This window comes from Canis lupus, chromosome 28 (assembly GCF_003254725.2).
Source record: "Canis lupus dingo isolate Sandy chromosome 28, ASM325472v2, whole genome shotgun sequence".
NCBI classification, from domain to species: Eukaryota; Metazoa; Chordata; class Mammalia; order Carnivora; family Canidae; genus Canis; species Canis lupus.
Window position 1 is genome coordinate 32,420,764 of NC_064270.1, and position 19,918 is coordinate 32,440,681.

The 19,918-nt window shown below is 48.9% G+C and overlaps 1 protein-coding gene across 50 annotated transcripts in view; it reads left to right on the forward strand.

Annotated features, from left to right (window-relative positions):
• DMBT1 (deleted in malignant brain tumors 1) overlaps positions 1-19,918 on the forward strand; it is a 110,204-nt gene that overhangs the window by 56,797 nt on the left and 33,489 nt on the right. For 13 of the 50 annotated variants that reach the window (XM_049103226.1, XM_049103244.1, XM_049103220.1 and 10 more), the window contains 10 exons: positions 6,999-7,325; positions 7,762-7,791; positions 8,630-8,662; positions 11,031-11,357; positions 11,795-11,824; positions 12,665-12,697; positions 15,066-15,392; positions 15,829-15,858; positions 16,699-16,731; positions 19,288-19,355. In XM_049103226.1, the coding sequence (XP_048959183.1) occupies positions 6,999-7,325; positions 7,762-7,791; positions 8,630-8,662; positions 11,031-11,357; positions 11,795-11,824; positions 12,665-12,697; positions 15,066-15,392; positions 15,829-15,858; positions 16,699-16,731; positions 19,288-19,355 (1,238 nt within the window). Of the gene's footprint in view, positions 1-6,998; positions 7,326-7,761; positions 7,792-8,629; positions 8,663-11,030; positions 11,358-11,794; positions 11,825-12,664; positions 12,698-15,065; positions 15,393-15,828; positions 15,859-16,698; positions 16,732-19,287; positions 19,356-19,453; positions 19,615-19,918 lie in introns of all 50 variants that reach the window. The other 37 variants (XM_049103250.1, XM_049103253.1, XM_049103257.1 and 34 more) reach the window with 26 other exon arrangements.

Sequence of the window (19,918 nt, forward strand, 5' to 3'; positions counted from 1 at the left end):
CATATCGGTGGTATACAACTACCAATGGTCAGCATCCTCAGTGTCTGCCTAAGTATCCAGATTCACACCATAGTCAGCCCGACTGGATGAAACTCCAGATTGTTGAGTGTAGTGTCTGACCTCACCTCCCCATCCAGTGTGTGTGGGGGTTCCCTTTAGCCACAAGAGTTATTTTTCCAGCCTCCTACCAGTTTGGGGAGATGTCAGTCATGACGTTTTTGTTTGCATTTGACAAGAACCCAGTTCAGCTCCTCTAAAGCTAGCAGAGATCTCAACTCAGTGGCTCTCACATGTAAGATATTTAGATCAGATATACCTCCAGGAACACTGGGATGCAGAAGTTTCTAATCCTTTGTCATCCTGCTTTGTGTTTCTCTGAAGATTGGTGGGATACAACTCCCTAGGGCAAGCATCCTGCAGATCCTGAAAAGTATGCAAATTCTCCCAGTACTCAACTGGTTTCAGGGAAATTCTGAAATCCTGAGTTTGGCATCTGACCTCACCCCCTGGTCCTGTGGGAGGGAGGTCCTTTATCCAAACGTGATTATTATCAGTCAACCTCCAGTTTGGAGATATATCAGTAAGTGATAGAGGAAACCAGCTCGGCTTCTCTTATCCTAGCACAGAACTATTATATCAAAGTCACTCACATTTAAGATGTTTCGAGCAGGCTGTACCTTCACGAACTTCGGGTGTGGATGTTTCATGAGCTATCTGCCGCCAGATTTTCTTCTCTCTCCTGTTTCTTATATGGACGGGCTTCACCCTTGCTTTGCTTTCTGCATGTGAGAGGCAGTTGCCAACCCCAAGCCCCTGTGTCACAAGAGAAGGATTCTGCTTGTGCCCAGAGGGCTGGGTGACGTTTCCTGTAAGGACGTTAGGTAGTGTGCTTGGCAATACCTGCTTCAATAGAACCATGTTCCTGTGTCTGATGGGCTGGTCAGGGTCCATATGCCCACCTTCATATTCCCCCGTGGAAATGGAGAGGAGTTGGCTCTAGGCCCTACTTGAACCTCATGGAAAGCGGTTTGACTGTTGTGTTTCATAGAAAGGATAGTTTGTCTACCGCAAAATCAGTGCAAGAGATTAGAGACATGAAGAGAACACTGCCCTTTTGGAACTTGGCCCTTTCCTAATACCCCCTCAGTGCAGCCCTGGGTTCCACAGCCCCCACACAGAGCCTTGTCCCTTTATGCGTGTCAGCCCATGTTGGCGTCTGCTCTTGAGCTGGCCTCTGGTCCAGTGTCAGGGTCTGAGTTGACAGTGTAATGTGCATCGAGGAACTGATAGGGCCTGAATAGTCCCTACGGCTGGTTGCTTGTCTTCCTTGGACATAGTAGGTGTTTCAACTCATGCTAAGTGCACCCTCCAGTGAGACTGGGATCATGGATTCAGAACCCCAGCACTGGAGAAAAGTCCAAATAATTAATACTTTAGTGCCCTATCATGATGTGCAATTCTCCTAATATAAAATTGCTATTTTACTGTGCGGATGAGCCCCTTTTAGTCTACTGACTGCCAAAAGCATCAATTAATTGGTTCCAGAATTTCTTATCACTTTATTCAATATCCCATGCCCTGAACTAGTCACAATTCCTACCTTCCAGGCTCTCACCTGGTTGCCTTCCTTGTCTGGATTTGCATATTCTGGACATTTCCTACGAATGGAGGTAGCCACTATGTGGCTTTTTGTGACTGGCTTCTTTCCACCAGCAGTTTCTCTCAGGATTAATCATGAAGAGGTGTGTCAACTTTGGCAGCATGCATCCCCACCCACATTATGATCCCATTAATCTGTTCATGGACAGATAAAGTGGAGAGTTTCCGCCGCTGACTATTTTGAATCGTCTTCCTGGGAACTTCTGTGCCCATGATTTTTGTCACACACCTTCTTCCAACTCCTCTGGGTGGATATTAGGAGTGGAATTGAAGTTCATATGATGATTTTGTCTTTGAGTTTGGGGGAAACATGGAAGAGCTTAGCATAGCAGCTGTACCAGTTTAGTTTGGCAGCTTTAGAGGGTTCTGGTTTCTTCACATCTTCGTCAGTCTCTTCTATTGTAGTCATCTAGTAGGTGGGAGGTCCTTTTTCACTGTATTTAGGATTTTCATTTCCTGGAGGGACACTAATGGTGGAGGTGTGTTCACTTGGTTGCTGCATGTGTCTTTCTTCTTTATAGAGCAGAATCCTCATTTTATAGACCCCTACTATCCTGAGGACCAGACCAGGGTCACTGCCCCTGCCCAGCTCATGGTGGAGAGATGGCAGGGTCCTTGGGAGAAGGACACTGAAGAAATGTGATGTGTGGTCTCCTGAAATTTGCAAATGCCCTCCTGCTAGGAGGCCTATTGCTAGCATGTTTTATTAATACTCTGCTCCCTAGAGTTCTAGGCAGCACTATGTGTGCACTACTGAGTGAGTGACAGTTACTATTGCCCATCTCCTTGATAATTGGAGGATTGATAAGTTTTAGTACAAGCTTGGGGCTTGAGAGAACAGCACAAGTAGTCAGCAGAAAAGAATTCTTAAGAATAAGCCTAGTCCTCAGGTCTGTAATATAGGACCATCCAGTGAAGGTAGACTCTCTGATCACTAGGGCCTAGGACAGTTCCTTCTTGGTGACCAGAATAATTACTGGGACTGAAGACGGTGTTCAAGGTAGTCTCTGTGCTACTGTATCAGACTACTGGCATCTTATATTCTCCCCTGCATTGTGGGACCAATCTCAGGATTTCATCTCCTGATATTTTGTGCAACACGTAGTAACACGCATAAGTCAGCTGAACTAAAAGGTACCATCAAAGTGCCCCGTGAGGATGATGATGATGAGCAAGACTCAGAGAGTCCTGTTGCTAGGAAACATTAATTGAATCCAGAACACGGGCCCCTGGAAGAAATTATCCTGCACTCAGAGGCAGGAGTTCTTGTTCGAGAACACAGAGAAAGACAATTTTCCTGTCTCCTAGTAGGGACCGATTCGGGGTTGGCCCTGAGGCTGGTGAACGGAGGTGACCGGTGTCAGGGCCGCGTGGAGGTCCTGTACAGAGGCTCGTGGGGCACCGTGTGCGACGACAGCTGGGACACCAATGATGCCAACGTGGTCTGCAGGCAGCTGGGCTGTGGCTGGGCCACCTCGGCCCCAGGAAATGCCCGCTTTGGTCAGGGCTCGGGCCCGATTGTGCTAGACGATGTGCGCTGCTCCGGGCACGAGTCTTATCTGTGGAGCTGCAGCCACAATGGCTGGAACTCGCACAACTGCAGGGCACTCTGAGGACGCAAGTGTCATCTGCTCAGGTGGGTCCTCACGAAATTTGCCCTTGGTTTTGTTTGTTATTTGGTCTAGACAAACTATTCCTTTCTATATTCTATCATCTTCCTGATTTCACCGAAGGGCAGGTGTTACCCTCATAGCTCGACAGGAACCTGCATCCCCCATCATCCTGGTGTACCTCAGGTTTAGGCATGGACCTCAGCACCTTGTTTAAGGAAACCTGTAGAGCAGCCGAGTGTGGGAGGGTATAAAGCTTTTGAGTTCAAATCCTTCAACACAGTTCTTTGTGAAATCCTGCCCCTGAGGTGTAGTTTACAGCTCTGCCCCCGAACCACTGCCAGAAAGACTTTCTGGTGCTAGTGAGGACGGACCTTCAGAATTTCTGTTTGTCCTGAGCCTGGGAAGCTTCTTTCTGCACATCATTCGTGGAGACTGATGTTGTGTCCTCTTTCTTTGCAGCATCTACAGGAATCCCTCCTACTACGACAGGTGAGTAGCTGTGCCCAGGCCAGCATGTATCTTGTCTGGAATTCAACTCTCGTGTTTCTAGAGGTTGAAAGAGAACTCTTCTCTTCTCTTCCGATACTCTGGTGTTTGCTACCATGACCAGCAGCTGAGTCCCCAGATCCTTGACTCCTACTTAGTTGAAACTCCAGGCCCATCTGGATCTCCCACACCTTCTGTAGCCCGGTTTTGATTAGAGAGTTTACAGTGGAAATGCTGTTGGTCCCCTCTCTTCAATTCAGATGAAAGTAGGGAAAGGGAATAAAGGGGAAAGGAGAAAAAATAAATGGGAAATATCAGAAAGGGGACAGAACATGAAAGACTCCTAACTGTGGGAAATGAACCAGGGGTGGTGGAAGGGGAGGTGCATCGGGGATGGGGGAGACTGGGTGATGGGACTGAGGTGGGCTCTGACGGGATGAGCACTGGGTGTTATTCTATATGTTGGCAAATTGAACACCAATAAAAAATAAATTTATAAAAAAAAGAAAGTAAATATTCAAGTCAGAATTGGGAGCATTTGAGAAATAGGCACCAACAGGACTCCTTCCAGTGCTTGTGTGTTCCAGAATTCCTTCCTGTTGGGAGAGTCATCCCCAAAGTGTTCTCTACCCCACGGTGGAAATAGTCAGTGCCGAGTATGTTGGGAACTACTAACGTCATACTCCAGGCCATCTGGGCCATTCACAGTGTAAAGTGGAATTGTCCAGACTCTCGGAAGTACATCAGGAAGGCATAGAATTGACCTTTGCTTACCAACTAACGAGCACAGAATGAAAAGTCATCCAGTAAAGTCCTAAAAGTACTTCATTTTCTTTCTAGATTGGTGGCGCCCTTCATCTACAACCACTGATGGTAGGTATCATATGTTTCCACTTAAGGACACGGGGTTATCATCCCCAGACAGGCTGTCCATGCAGTAGAGGCCTGTAAATGCACAGGCCACTTGAACTTGTGCATGTAACCTACTCAGATCTGCCCCACCATACACTGCACCCAAGATGCACGCACACACACAGCCTGCCTCTCCCTCAGGACACGCAGCCTTTTTATCCTTCAGGCTTCGTGGATAACACTTGTTTCAATAAGGAGAGCTCCTTGCCCTGCTTGTCGAGATCGAACAAGGCATTCTTCAAAGAATCGAATGTAGACTTTTATATCTCAGGGTAATCTCAAAAGCTCTGAGAGAAGGGAGGGAGACAGTAAATGGATAATAACACATCTCATCTACTCTTTACAAGTATATTTTCCATCCTGGAATGGCTATTTCTTCACTCTTAAGAACTGAAATGGCCACTTGAGGCTGTCCTGGAATATTTCTTCCCATCCTTTTAATCGGCTGCCTTTGATCTCATTACACAGTTATGACCCGCAACGAGTTAGCTAGACCAGGCTCAGGCTGACCTCCTGCACTAGGGCACTAGGGCACTAGTCACTTTTGCCTTGCAAAGAGTGAGAGCATTGCACCTGAGCTGGTGGACTTGGAGTTATGTTCAGCTGTGTCCAGACTCATTCTTGCGGTTTCCACATGGAGACAGTGCAATGACTTGGTGGCCTCTTTTGAGCCTGGCAGTGATATTCAACCTGCCGGAACCTCAGTCCCCAATCACATAAAGAAAGACAATGGCGGTAGGACAAGTATTAGGCTCCCTCAGGACTGAGAGACTGTGGCAGGCCTGGCTCTGTCTACTCAGGAGCACATGGAGGCCTGGTCTCAGGAGATAAAGCATGATGTTCTTTACCTTTGATTCTGTTGCGACACCAATGCGCTTTGTATCTGACTTGTGTTTCTTTCTACTAGCTGTTCCGACCAATCAACCATCCAGCCATTTAAGTCTTTGGGCACCCCTCTTGGAATGTTTCTCTTCTTCTCAACCATCTGTTTTCTCTCCATTCGGGGTGAATCATTGCTCCTTAAGGACCTTGTGGGCACATTTTGTGGTTCCCAGTCACTGAGTCTCTAACAGGCAGGTCTTAAGGAGGTGTGGGATTCAAATTTTCCCATTTTTTCCCTTTGGATCGGCCCTGAGGCTGGTGAACGGAGGTGACCGGTGTCAGTGCCACGAAAGGTCCTGTACAGAGGCTCGTGGGGCACCGTGTGCACTGACAGCTGGCACACCAATGATGCCAACGTGTTCTGCAGGTGGCTGGGCTGTGGCTGGCCCACTTTGGCCCCTGGAAATGCCCGGTTTGGTCAGGGCTCGGGCCCAATTTTCCTGGACAATGTGGGCTGCTCTGGGCACAAGTCCAACAGCATCTGAGGATTTTTCTGTCTCTGCATCCTCATCAGCACTTCTTCTTTTGTCTCATTTACTGTAGTGATGCAATGAGCAGGGGTACTTTCTTGCTTTGGTTAGGATTTGCATTTCCATCATGACTACTGATGGTGGGCATCTATTCTTGGGCTCGTCACATCTATCCATCTTCTGTGAAGAATTGGAACCTCATTATATAGAAGCTTGAAGGCCTGAGTATCACATTTGGTCAGTGCCCCAGATCTGCTCATGGGTAGAGAAGACAGGGTCCGGGGGACACTGAGGAATCATGATATCTGCTATGGTGCTAAGTGTGCCAAAAGGCCTACCCACAAGAAGACCTAATGCTGCCAAGTTTTGATGGCTTTCTGTCTCCAGGAGGCCTGGGTAGCTCTAAGTATGCAGAGCAACATGACAGTGACAGGTACTCCTGCCTGTTGTCATGAACGAGGATTGTTAGATTCAGTAGATGTCTGGGCCTTGAGAGAACAGGAGCATGTCAACATCAAAAAAGGATCCTACAGAACAAGCTTTGGGGCCTGGAACAGAGTCCGTGATATACCACAGTGGGGTGAAGATAGACACTCTGAACGCTAGAACCTAGGACAGCACCTTGGGCCAGCAGGGTCGTTTCTCTGGGCATAAAGCTTGTGTTCATGGCAGTCTCAGTGGCATACATCAGGCTACTGGTTTCTGCCTTTCCCCACGGCATGGCATGGCCAGGCTCAAGAATTCAAATCCTAAGTTTGTGGGCAACCAACAGTGAATACTCCTAAGTCAATTGAGACTCAGAGGTAGCATCAAGTGGCCCCTTGAGTTGGAATGATGATGAGAAGGTTTCAGAGGGTCCCGTTGCTGGGGAACATTAATCATACCCAGGGCACCTGGGCCCTGAAAGAATTCCCCTGCCCTGAGAATGCAGGAGTTCTTCGAGAACACAGAGAAAGACAATTTTCCTGTCTCCTAGTAGGGACCGATTCGGGGTTGGCCCTGAGGCTGGTGAACGGAGGTGACCGGTGTCAGGGCCGCGTGGAGGTCCTGTACAGAGGCTCGTGGGGCACCGTGTGCGACGACAGCTGGGACACCAATGATGCCAACGTGGTCTGCAGGCAGCTGGGCTGTGGCTGGGCCACCTCGGCCCCAGGAAATGCCCGCTTTGGTCAGGGCTCGGGCCCGATTGTGCTAGACGATGTGCGCTGCTCCGGGCACGAGTCTTATCTGTGGAGCTGCAGCCACAATGGCTGGAACTCGCACAACTGCAGGCACTCTGAGGACGCAAGTGTCATCTGCTCAGGTGGGTCCTCACGAAATTTGCCCTTGGTTTTGTTTGTTATTTGGTCTAGACAAACTATTCCTTTCTATATTCTATCATCTTCCTGATTTCACCGAAGGGCAGGTGTTACCCTCATAGCTCGACAGGAACCTGCATCCCCCATCATCCTGGTGTACCTCAGGTTTAGGCATGGACCTCAGCACCTTGTTTAAGGAAACCTGTAGAGCAGCCGAGCGTGAGAGGGTATAAAGCTTTTGAGTTCAAATCCTTCAACACTGTTCTTTGTGAAATCCTGCCCCTGAGGTGTAGTTTACAGCTCTGCCCCCGAACCACTGCCAGAAAGACTTTCTTGTGCTAGTGAGGACGGACCTTCAGAATTTCTGTTTGTCCTGAGCCTGGGAAGCTTCTTTCTGCACATCATTCATGGAGACTGATGTTGTGTCCTCTTTCTTTGCAGCATCTACAGGAATCCCTCCTACTACGACAGGTGAGTAGCTGTGCCCAGGCCAGCATGTATCTTGTCTGGAATTCAACTCTCGTGTTTCTAGAGGTTGAAAGAGAACTCTTCTCTTCTCTTCCGATACTCTGGTGTTTGCTACCATGACCAGCAGCTGAGTCCCCAGATCCTTGACTCCTACTTAGTTGAAACTCCAGGCCCATCTGGATCTCCCACACCTTCTGTAGCCCGGTTTTGATTAGAGAGTTTACAGTGGAAATGCTGTTGGTCCCCTCTCTTCAATTCAGATGAAAGTAGGGAAAGGGAATAAAGGGGAAAGGAGAAAAAATAAATGGGAAATATCAGAAAGGGGACAGAACATGAAAGACTCCTAACTGTGGGAAATGAACCAGGGGTGGTGGAAGGGGAGGTGCATCGGGGATGGGGGAGACTGGGTGATGGGCACTGAGGTGGGCTCTGACGGGATGAGCACTGGGTGTTATTCTATATGTTGGCAAATTGAACACCAATAAAAAATAAATTTATAAAAAAAAGAAAGTAAATATTCAAGTCAGAATTGGGAGCATTTGAGAAATAGGCACCAACAGGACTCCTTCCAGTGCTTGTGTGTTCCAGAATTCCTTCCTGTTGGGAGAGTCATCCCCAAAGTGTTCTCTACCCCACGGTGGAAATAGTCAGTGCCGAGTATGTTGGGAACTACTAGCGCCATACTCCAGGCCATCTGGGCCATTCACAGTGTAAAGTGGAATTGTCCAGACTCTGGGAAGTACATCAGGAAGGCATAGAATTGACCTTTGCTTACCAACTAACGAGCACAGAATGAAAAGTCATCCAGTAAAGTCCTAAAAGTACTTCATTTTCTTTCTAGATTGGTGGCGCCCTTCATCTACAACCACTGATGGTAGGTATCATATGTTTCCACTTAAGGACACGGGGTTATCATCCCCAGACAGGCTGTCCATGCAGTAGAGGCCTGTAAATGCACAGGCCGCTTGAACTTGTGCATGTAACCTACTCAGATCTGCCCCACCATACACTGCACCCAAGATGCACGCACACACACAGCCTGCCTCTCCCTCAGGACACGCAGCCTTTTTATCCTTCAGGCTTCGTGGATAACACTTGTTTCAATAAGGAGAGCTCCTTGCCCTGCTTGTCGAGATCGAACAAGGCATTCTTCAAAGAATCGAATGTAGACTTTTATATCTCAGGGGAATCTCAAAAGCTCTGAGAGAAGGGAGGGAGACAGTAAATGGATAATAACACATCTCATCTACTCTTTACAAGTAAATTTTCCATCCTGGAATGGCTATTTCTTCACTCTTAAGAACTGAAATGGCCACTTGAGGCTGTCCTGGAATATTTCTTCCCATCCTTTTAATCGGCTGCCTTTGATCTCATTACACAGTTATGACCCGCAACGAGTTAGCTAGACCAGGCTCAGGCTGACCTCCTGCACTAGGGCACTAGGGCACTAGTCACTTTTGCCTTGCAAAGAGTGAGAGCATTGCACCTGAGCTGGTGGACTTGGAGTTATGTTCAGCTGTGTCCAGACTCATTCTTGCAGTTTCCACATGGAGACAGTGCAATGACTTGGTGGCCTCTTTTGAGCCTGGCAGTGATATTCAACCTGCCGGAACCTCAGTCCCCAATCACATAAAGAAAGACAATGGCGGTAGGACAAGTGTTAGGCTCCCTCAGGACTGAGAGACTGTGGCAGGCCTGGCTCTGTCTACTCAGGAGCACATGGAGGCCTGGTCTCAGGAGATACAGCATGATGTTCTTTACCTTTGATTCTGTTGCGACACCAATGCGCTTTGTATCTGACTTGTGTTTCTTTCTACTAGCTGTTCCGACCATATCAACCATCCAGCCATTTAAGTCTTTGGGCACCCCTCTTGGAATGTTTCTCTTCTTCTCAACCATCTGTTTTCTCTCCATTCGGGGTGAATCATTGCTCCTTAAGGACCTTGTGGGCACATTTTGTGGTTCCCAGTCACTGAGTCTCTAACAGGGAGGTCTTAAGGAGGTGTGGGATTCAAATTTTCCCATTTTTTCCCTTTGGATCGGCCCTGAGGCTGGTGAACGGAGGTGACCGGTGTCAGTGCCACGAAAGGTCCTGTACAGAGGCTCGTGGGGCACCGTGTGCACTGACAGCTGGCACACCAATGATGCCAACGTGTTCTGCAGGTGGCTGGGCTGTGGCTGGCCCACTTTGGCCCCTGGAATTGCCCGGTTTGGTCAGGGCTCGGGCCCAATTTTCCTGGACAATGTGGGCTGCTCTGGGCACAAGTCCAACAGCATCTGAGGATTTTTCTGTCTCTGCATCCTCATCAGCACTTCTTCTTTTGTCTCATTTACTGTAGTGATGCAATGAGCAGGGGTACTTTCTTGCTTTGGTTAGGATTTGCATTTCCATCATGACTACTGATGGTGGGCATCTATTCTTGGGCTCGTCACATCTATCCATCTTCTGTGAAGAATTGGAACCTCCTTATATAGAAGCTTGAAGGCCTGAGTATCACATTTGGTCAGTGCCCCAGATCTGCTCATGGGTAGAGAAGACAGGGTCCGGGGGACACTGAGGAATCATGATGTCTGCTATGGTGCTAAGTGTGCCAAAAGGCCTACCCACAAGAAGACCTAATGCTGCCAAGTTTTGATGGCTTTCTGTCTCCAGGAGGCCTGGGTAGCTCTAAGTATGCAGAGCAACATGACAGTGACAGGTACTCCTGCCTGTTGTCATGAACGAGGATTGTTAGATTCAGTAGATGTCTGGGCCTTGAGAGAACAGGAGCATGTCAACATCAAAAAAGGATCCTACAGAACAAGCTTTGGGGCCTGGAACAGAGTCCGTGATATACCACAGTGGGGTGAAGATAGACACTCTGAACGCTAGAACCTAGGACAGCACCTTGGGCCAGCAGGGTCGTTTCTCTGGGCATAAAGCTTGTGTTCAAGGCAGTCTCAGTGGCATACATCAGGCTACTGGTTTCTGCCTTTCCCCACGGCATGGCATGGCCAGGCTCAAGAATTCAAATCCTAAGTTTGTGGGCAACCAACAGTGAATACTCCTTCGTCAATTGAGACTCAGAGGTAGCATCAAGTGGCCCCTTGAGTTGGAATGATGATGAGAAGGTTTCAGAGGGTCCCGTTGCTGGGGAACATTAATCATACCCAGGGCACCTGGGCCCTGAAAGAATTCCCCTGCCCTGAGAATGCAGGAGTTCTTCGAGAACACAGAGAAAGACAATTTTCCTGTCTCCTAGTAGGGACCGATTCGGGGTTGGCCCTGAGGCTGGTGAACGGAGGTGACCGGTGTCAGGGCCGCGTGGAGGTCCTGTACAGAGGCTCGTGGGGCACCGTGTGCGACGACAGCTGGGACACCAATGATGCCAACGTGGTCTGCAGGCAGCTGGGCTGTGGCTGGGCCACCTCGGCCCCAGGAAATGCCCGCTTTGGTCAGGGCTCGGGACCGATTGTGCTAGACGATGTGCGCTGCTCCGGGCACGAGTCTTATCTGTGGAGCTGCAGCCACAATGGCTGGAACTCGCACAACTGCAGGCACTCTGAGGACGCAAGTGTCATCTGCTCAGGTGGGTCCTCACGAAATTTGCCCTTGGTTTTGTTTGTTATTTGGTCTAGACAAACTATTCCTTTCTATATTCTATCATCTTCCTGATTTCACCGAAGGGCAGGTGTTTCCCTCATAGCTCGACAGGAACCTGCATCCCCCATCATCCTGGTGTACCTCAGGTTTAGGCATGGACCTCAGCACCTTGTTTAAGGAAACCTGTAGAGCAGCCGAGCGTGAGAGGGTATAAAGCTTTTGAGTTCAAATCCTTCAACACTGTTCTTTGTGAAATCCTGCCCCTGAGGTGTAGTTTACAGCTCTGCCCCCACAACCACTGCCAGAAAGACTTTTTTGTGCTAGTGAGGACGGACCTTCAGAATTTCTGTTTGTCCTGAGCCTGGGAAGCTTCTTTCTGCACATCATTCGTGGAGACTGATGTTGTGTCCTCTTTCTTTGCAGCATCTACAGGAATCCCTCCTACTACGACAGGTGAGTAGCTGTGCCCAGCCCAGCATGTATCTTGTCTGGAATTCAACTCTCGTGTTTGTAGAAGTGAAAGAGAGGACCAGGCTCTTCTCTTGCGAGACCCTGGTATTCCCTACGGTTCCCACCTGCTGAGTCCCCAGATCCTTGACTCCTACTTAGTTGAGGGTCCAAGCCCATCTGGGTCCCCCACCCCATTCTGTTGCCCGGTTTTGATTAGAGATTTTACAGCGGAAATGCTGTTGGTCCCCTCTCTTCAATTCAGATGAAAGTAGGGAAAGGGAATAAAGGGGAAAGGAGAAAAAAATAATGGGAAATATCAGAAAGGGGACAGATCATGGACGACTCCTAACTGTGGGAAATGAACCAGGGGTGGTGGAAGGGGAGGTGCATCGGGGATGGGGGAGACTGGGTGATGGGACTGAGGTGGGCTCTGACGGGATGAGCACTGGGTGTTATTCTATATGTTGGCAAATTGAACACCAATAAAAAATAAATTTATAAAAAAAAAGAAAGTAAATATTCAAGTCAGAATTGGGAGCATTTGAGAAATAGGCACCAACAGGACTCCTTCCAGTGCTTGTGTGTTCCAGAATTCCTTCCTGTTGGGAGAGTCATCCCCAAAGTGTTCTCTACCCCACGGTGGAAATAGTCAGTGCCGAGTATGTTGGGAACTACTAGCGCCATACTCCAGGCCATCTGGGCCATTCACAGTGTAAAGTGGAATTGTCCAGACTCTGGGAAGTACATCAGGAAGGCATAGAATTGACCTTTGCTTACCAACTAACGAGCACAGAATGAAAAGTCATCCAGTAAAGTCCTAAAAGTACTTCATTTTCTTTCTAGATTGGTGGCGCCCTTCATCTACAACCACTGATGGTAGGTATCATATGTTTCCACTTAAGGACACGGGGTTATCATCCCCAGACAGGCTGTCCATGCAGTAGAGGCCTGTAAATGCACAGGCCGCTTGAACTTGTGCATGTAACCTACTCAGATCTGCCCCACCATACACTGCACCCAAGATGCACGCACACACACAGCCTGCCTCTCCCTCAGGACACGCAGCCTTTTTATCCTTCAGGCTTCGTGGATAACACTTGTTTCAATAAGGAGAGCTCCTTGCCCTGCTTGTCAAGATCGAACAAGGCATTCTTCAAAGAATCGAATGTAGACTTTTATATCTCAGGGGAATCTCAAAAGCTTTGAGAGAAGGGAGGGAGACAGTAAATGGATAATAACACAACTCATCTACTCTTTACAAGTAAATTTTCCATCCTGGAATGGCTATTTCTTCACTCTTAAGAACTGAAATGGCCACTTGAGGCTGTCCTGGAATATTTCTTCCCATCCTTTTAATCGGCTGCCTTTGATCTCATTACACAGTTATGACCCGCAACGAGTTAGCTAGACCAGGCTCAGGCTGACCTCCTGCACTAGGGCACTAGGGCACTAGTCACTTTTGCCTTGCAAAGAGTGAGAGCATTGCACCTGAGCTGGTGGACTTGGAGTTATGTTTAGCTGTGTCCAGACTCATTCTTGCAGTTTCCACATGGAGACAGTGCAATGACTTGGTGGCCTCTTTTGACCCTGGCAGTGATATTCAACCTGCCGGAACCTCAGTCCCCTATCACATAAAGAAAGACAATGGCGGTAGGACAAGTGTTAGGCTCCCTCAGGACTGAGAGGCTGTGGCAGGCCTGGCTCTGTCTACTCAGGAGCACAGGGAGGCCTGGTCTCAGGAGATACAGCATGATGTTCTTTACCTTTGATTCTGTTGCGACACCAATGCGCTTTGTATCTGACTTGTGTTTCTTTCTACTAGCTGTTCCGACCATATCAACCATCCAGCCATTTAAGTCTTTGGGCACCCCTCTTGGAATGTTTCTCTTCTCCTCAACCATCTGTTTTCTCTCCATTCGGGGTGAATCATTGCTCCTTAAAGACCTTGTGGGCACATTTTGTGGTTCCCAGTCACTGAGTCTCTAACAGGCAGGTCTTAAGGAGGTGTGGGATTCAAATTTTCCCATTTTTTCCCTTTGGATCGGCCCTGAGGCTGGTGAACGGAGGTGACCGGTGTCAGTGCCACGAAAGGTCCTGTACAGAGGCTTGTGGGGCACCGTGTGGACTGACAGCTGGCACACCAATGATGCCAACGTGTTCTGCAGGTGGCTGGGCTATGGCTGGCCAACTTTGGACCCTGGAAATGCCCGGTTTGGTCAGGGCTCGGGCCCAATTTTCCTGGACAATGTGGGCTGCTCTGGGCACAAGTCCAACAGCATCTGAGGATTTTACTGTCTGTGCATCCTCATCAACACTTCTTCTTTTGTCTCATTTACTGTAGTGATGCAATGAGCAGGGGTACTTTCTTGCTTTGGTTAGGATTTGCATTTCCATCATGACTACTGATGGTGGGCATCTATTCTTGGGCTCGTCACATCTATCCATCTTCTGTGAAGAATTGGAACCTCATTATATAGAAGCTTGAAGGCCTGAGTATCACATTTGGTCAGTGTCCCAGACCTGCTCATGGGTATAGAAGGCAGGGTCCAGGGGACACTGAGGAATCATGATGTCTGCTATGGTGCTAAGTGTGCCAAAAGGCCTACCCACAAGAAGACCTAATGCTGCCAAGTTTTGATGGCTTTCTGTCTCCAGGAGGCCTGGGTAGCTCTAAGTATGCAGAGCAACATGACAGTGACAGGTACTCCTGCCTGTTGTCATGAACGAGGATTGTTAGATTCAGTAGATGTCTGGGCCTTGAGAGAACAGGAGCATGTCAACATCAAAAAAGGATCCTACAGAACAAGCTTTGGGGCCTGGAACAGAGTCCGTGATATACCACAGTGGGGTGAAGATAGACACTCTGAACGCTAGAACCTAGGACAGCACCTTGGGCCAGCAGGGTCGTTTCTCTGGGCATAAAGCTTGTGTTCAAGGCAGTCTCAGTGGCATACATCAGGCTACTGGTTTCTGCCTTTCCCCACGGCATGGCATGGCCAGGCTCAAGAATTCAAATCCTAAGTTTGTGGGCAACCAACAGTGAATACTCCTTCGTCAATTGAGACTCAGAGGTAGCATCAAGTGGCCCCTTGAGTTGGAATGATGATGAGAAGGTTTCAGAGGGTCCCGTTGCTGGGGAACATTAATCATACCCAGGGCACCTGGGCCCTGAAAGAATTCCCCTGCCCTGAGAATGCAGGAGTTCTTCGAGAACACAGAGAAAGACAATTTTCCTGTCTCCTAGTAGGGACCGATTCGGGGTTGGCCCTGAGGCTGGTGAACGGAGGTGACCGGTGTCAGGGCCGCGTGGAGGTCCTGTACAGAGGCTCGTGGGGCACCGTGTGCGACGACAGCTGGGACACCAATGATGCCAACGTGGTCTGCAGGCAGCTGGGCTGTGGCTGGGCCACCTCGGCCCCAGGAAATGCCCGCTTTGGTCAGGGCTCGGGCCCGATTGTGCTAGACGATGTGCGCTGCTCCGGGCACGAGTCTTATCTGTGGAGCTGCAGCCACAATGGCTGGAACTCGCACAACTGCGGGCACTCTGAGGACGCAAGTGTCATCTGCTCAGGTGGGTCCTCACGAAATTTGCCGTTGGTTTTGTTTGTTATTTGGTCTAGACAAACTATGCCTTTCAATGTTCTATCATCTTCCTGATTTCACCGAAGGGCAGGTGTTTCCCTCATAGCTCGACAGGAACCTGCATCCCCCATCATCCTGGTGTACCTCAGGTTTAGGCATGGACCTCAGCACCTTGTTTAAGGAAACCTGTAGAGCAGCCGAGCGTGAGAGGGTATAAAGCTTTTGAGTTCAAATCCTTCAACACTGTTCTTTGTGAAATCCTGCCCCTGAGGTGTAGTTTACAGCTCTGCCCCACAACCACTGCCAGAAAGACTTTCTTGTGCTAGTGAGGACGGACCTTCAGAATTTCTGTTTGTCCTGAGCCTGGGAAGCTTCTTTCTGCACATCATTCGTGGAGACTGATGTTGTGTCCTCTTTCTTTGCAGCATCTACAGGAATCCCTCCTACTACGACAGGTGAGTAGCTGTGCCCAGCCCAGCATGTATCTTGTCTGGAATTCAACTCTCGTGTTTGTAGAAGTGAAAGAGAGGACCAGGCTCTTCTCTTGCGAGACCCTGGTATTCCCTACGGTTCCCACCAGCTGAGTCCCCAGATCCTTGACTCCTACTTAGTTGAGGGTCCAAGCCCATCTGGGTCCCCCACCCCTTTCTGTTGCCCGGTTTTGATTAGAGAGTTTACAGTGGAAATGCTGTTGGTCCCCTCTCTTCAATTCAGATGAAAGTAGGGAAAGGGAATAAAGGGGAAAGGAGAAAAAATAAATGGGAAATATCAGAAAGGGGACAGAACATGAAAGACTCCTAACTGTGGGAAATGAACTAGGGGTGGTGGAAGGGGAGGTGCGTGGGGGATGGGGGAGACTGGGTGATGGGACTGAGGTGGGCTCTGACGGGATGAGCACTGGGTGTTATTCTATATGTTGGCAAATTGAACACCAATAAAAAATAAATTTATAAAAAAAAAGAAAGTAAATATTCAATTCAGAATTGGGAGCATTTGAGAAATAGGCACCAACAGGACTCCTTCCAGTGCTTGTGTGTTCCAGAATTCTTTCCTTTTGGGAAAGTCATCCCCAAAGTGTTCTCTACCCCACGGTGGAAATTGTCAATGCCGAGTATGTTGGGAACTACTAGCGCCATACTTCAGGCCATCTGGGCCATTCACAGTGTAAAGTGGAATTGTCCAGACTCTGGGAAGTACATCAGGAAGGCATAGAATTGACCTTTGCTTACCAACTAACGAGCACAGAATGAAAAGTCATCCAGTAAAGTCCTAAAAGTACTTCATTTTCTTTCTAGATTGGTGGCGCCCTTCATCTACAACCACTGATGGTAGGTATCATATGTTTCCACTTAAGGACACGGGGTTATCATCCCCAGACAGGCTGTCCATGCAGTAGAGGCCTGTAAATGCACAGGCCACTTGAACTTGTGCATGTAACCTACTCAGATCTGCCCCACCATACACTGCACCCAAGATGCACGCACACACACAGCCTGCCTCTCCCTCAGGACACGCAGCCTTTTTATCCTTCAGGCTTCGTGGATAACACTTGTTTCAATAAGGAGAGCTCCTTGCCCTGCTTGTCGAGATCGAACAAGGCATTCTTCAAAGAATCGAATGTAGACTTTTATTTTTTTTTTTTATTTTTTTTTTTTATTGGTGTTCAATTTACTAACATACAGAATAACACCCAGTGCCCGTCACCCATTCACTCCCACCCCCCGCCCTCCTCCCCTTCTACCACCCCTAGTTCGTTTCCCAGAGTTAGCAGTCTTTACGTTCTGTCTCCCTTTCTGATATTTCCCACACAATGTAGACTTTTATATCTCAGGGGAATCTCAAAAGCTCTGAGAGAAGGGAGGGAGACAGTAAATGGATAATAACACAACTCATCTACTCTTTACAAGTAAATTTTCCATCCTGGAATGGCTATTTCTTCACTCTTAAGAACTGAAATGGCCACTTGAGGCTGTCCTGGAATATTTCTTCCCATCCTTTTAATCGGCTGCCTTTGATCTCATTACACAGTTATGACCCGCAACGAGTTAGCTAGACCAGGCTCAGGCTGACCTCCTGCACTAGGGCACTAGGGCATAGTCACTTTTGCCTTGCAAAGAGTGAGAGCATTGCACCTGAGCTGGTGGACTTGGAGTTATGTTCAGCTGTGTCCAGACTCATTCTTGCGGTTTCCACATGGAGATAGTGCAATGACTTGGTGGCCTCTTTTGAGCCTGGCAGTGATATTCAACCTGCTGGAACCTAGGTCCCAGCCACATAAAGACACTCAAGGGCGGTAGGACAAGTTTTAGGCTCCCTAGGACTGAGAGATTATGGCAGGCCTGGCTCTGTCTACTCAGGAGCACATGGAGGCCTGCTCTCAGGAGATATAGCATTATGTTCTTTGACCTCTGATTTTGTTGTAACACCAATGTGCTTTGTATCTGACTTGTGTTTCTTTCTACTAGCTGTTCCAACCATATCAACCATCCAGCCATTTAAGTCTTTGGCACCCCACTTGGAATGTTTCTCTCATCCCATCCATCCGTTTTCTCTCCACTCAGGGTGAATCATTGCTCCTTGAGGACCTTGTGGGCACATTTTGTGGTTCCCAGTCACTAGTCTCTAACAGGGAGGTCTTTAGGAGGTATGGGATTCAAATTTTCCCATTTTTTCCCTTTGGATCGGCCCTGAGGCTGGTGAACGGAGGTGACCGGTGTCAGTGCCACGAAAGGTCCTGTACAGAGGCTCGTGGGGCACCGTGTGCACTGACAGCTGGCACACCAATGATGCCAATGTGTTCTGCAGGTGGCTGGGCTGTGGCTGGCCCACTTTGGCCCCTGGAAATGCCCGGTTTGGTCAGGGCTCGGGCCCAATTTTCCTGGACAATGTGGGCTGCTCTGGGCACAAGTCCAACAGCATCTGAGGATTTTTCTGTCTCTGCATCCTCATCAGCACTTCTTCTTTTGTCTCATTTACTGTAGTGATGCAATGAGCAGGGGTACTTTCGTGCTTTGGTTAGGATTTGCATTTCCATCATGCTTACTGATGGTGGGCATCTATTCTTGGGCTCGTCACATCTATCCATCTTCTGTGAAGAATTGGAACCTAATTATATAGAAGCTTGAAGGCCTGAGTATCACATTTGGTCAGTGTCCCAGACCTGCTCATGGGTATAGAAGGCAGGGTCCGGGGGACACTGAGGAATCATGATGTCTGCTATGGTGCTAAGTGTGCCAAAAGGCCTACCCACAAGAAGACCTAATGCTGCCAAGTTTTGATGGCTTTCTGTCTCCAGGAGGCCTGGGTAGCTCTAAGTATGCAGAGCAACATGACAGTGACAGGTACTCCTGCCTGTTGTCATGAACGAGGATTGTTAGATTCAGTAGATGTCTGGGCCTTGAGAGAACAGGAGCATGTCAACATCAAAAAAGGATCCTACAGAACAAGCTTTGGGGCCTGGAACAGAGTCCGTGATATACCACAGTGGGGTGAAGATAGACACTCTGAACGCTAGAACCTAGGACAGCACCTTGGGCCAGCAGGGTCGTTTCTCTGGGCATAAAGCTTGTGTTCAAGGCAGTCTCAGTGGCATACATCAGGCTACTGGTTTCTGCCTTTCCCCACGGCATGGCATGGCCAGGCTCAAGAATTCAAATCCTAAGTTTGTGGGCAACCAACAGTGAATACTCCTTCGTCAATTGAGACTCAGAGGTAGCATCAAGTGGCCCCTTGAGTTGGAATGATGATGAGAAGGTTTCAGAGGGTCCCGTTGCTGGGGAACATTAATCATACCCAGGGCACCTGGGCCCTGAAAGAATTCCCCTGCCCTGAGAATGCAGGAGTTCTTCGAGAACACAGAGAAAGACAATTTTCCTGTCTCCTAGTAGGGACCGATTCGGGGTTGGCCCTGAGGCTGGTGAACGGAGGTGACCGGTGTCAGGGCCGCGTGGAGGTCCTGTACAGAGGCTCATGGGGCACCGTGTGCGACGACAGCTGGGACACCAATGATGCCAACGTGGTCTGCAGGCAGCTGGGCTGTGGCTGGGCCACCTCGGCCCCAGGAAATGCCCGCTTTGGTCAGGGCTCGGGCCCGATTGTGCTAGACGATGTGCGCTGCTCCGGGCACGAGTCTTATCTGTGGAGCTGCAGCCACAATGGCTGGAACTCGCACAACTGCAGGCACTCTGAGGACGCAAGTGTCATCTGCTCAGGTGGGTCCTCACGAAATTTGCCCTTGGTTTTGTTTGTTATTTGGTCTAGACAAACTATTCCTTTCTATATTCTATCATCTTCCTGATTTCACCGAAGGGCAGGTGTTTCCCTCATAGCTCGACAGGAACCTGCATCCCCCATCATCCTGGTGTACCTCAGGTTTAGGCATGGACCTCAGCACCTTGTTTAAGGAAACCTGTAGAGCAGCCGAGCGTGAGAGGGTATAAAGCTTTTGAGTTCAAATCCTTCAACACTGTTCTTTGTGAAATCCTGCCCCTGTGGTGTAGTTTACAGCTCTGCCCC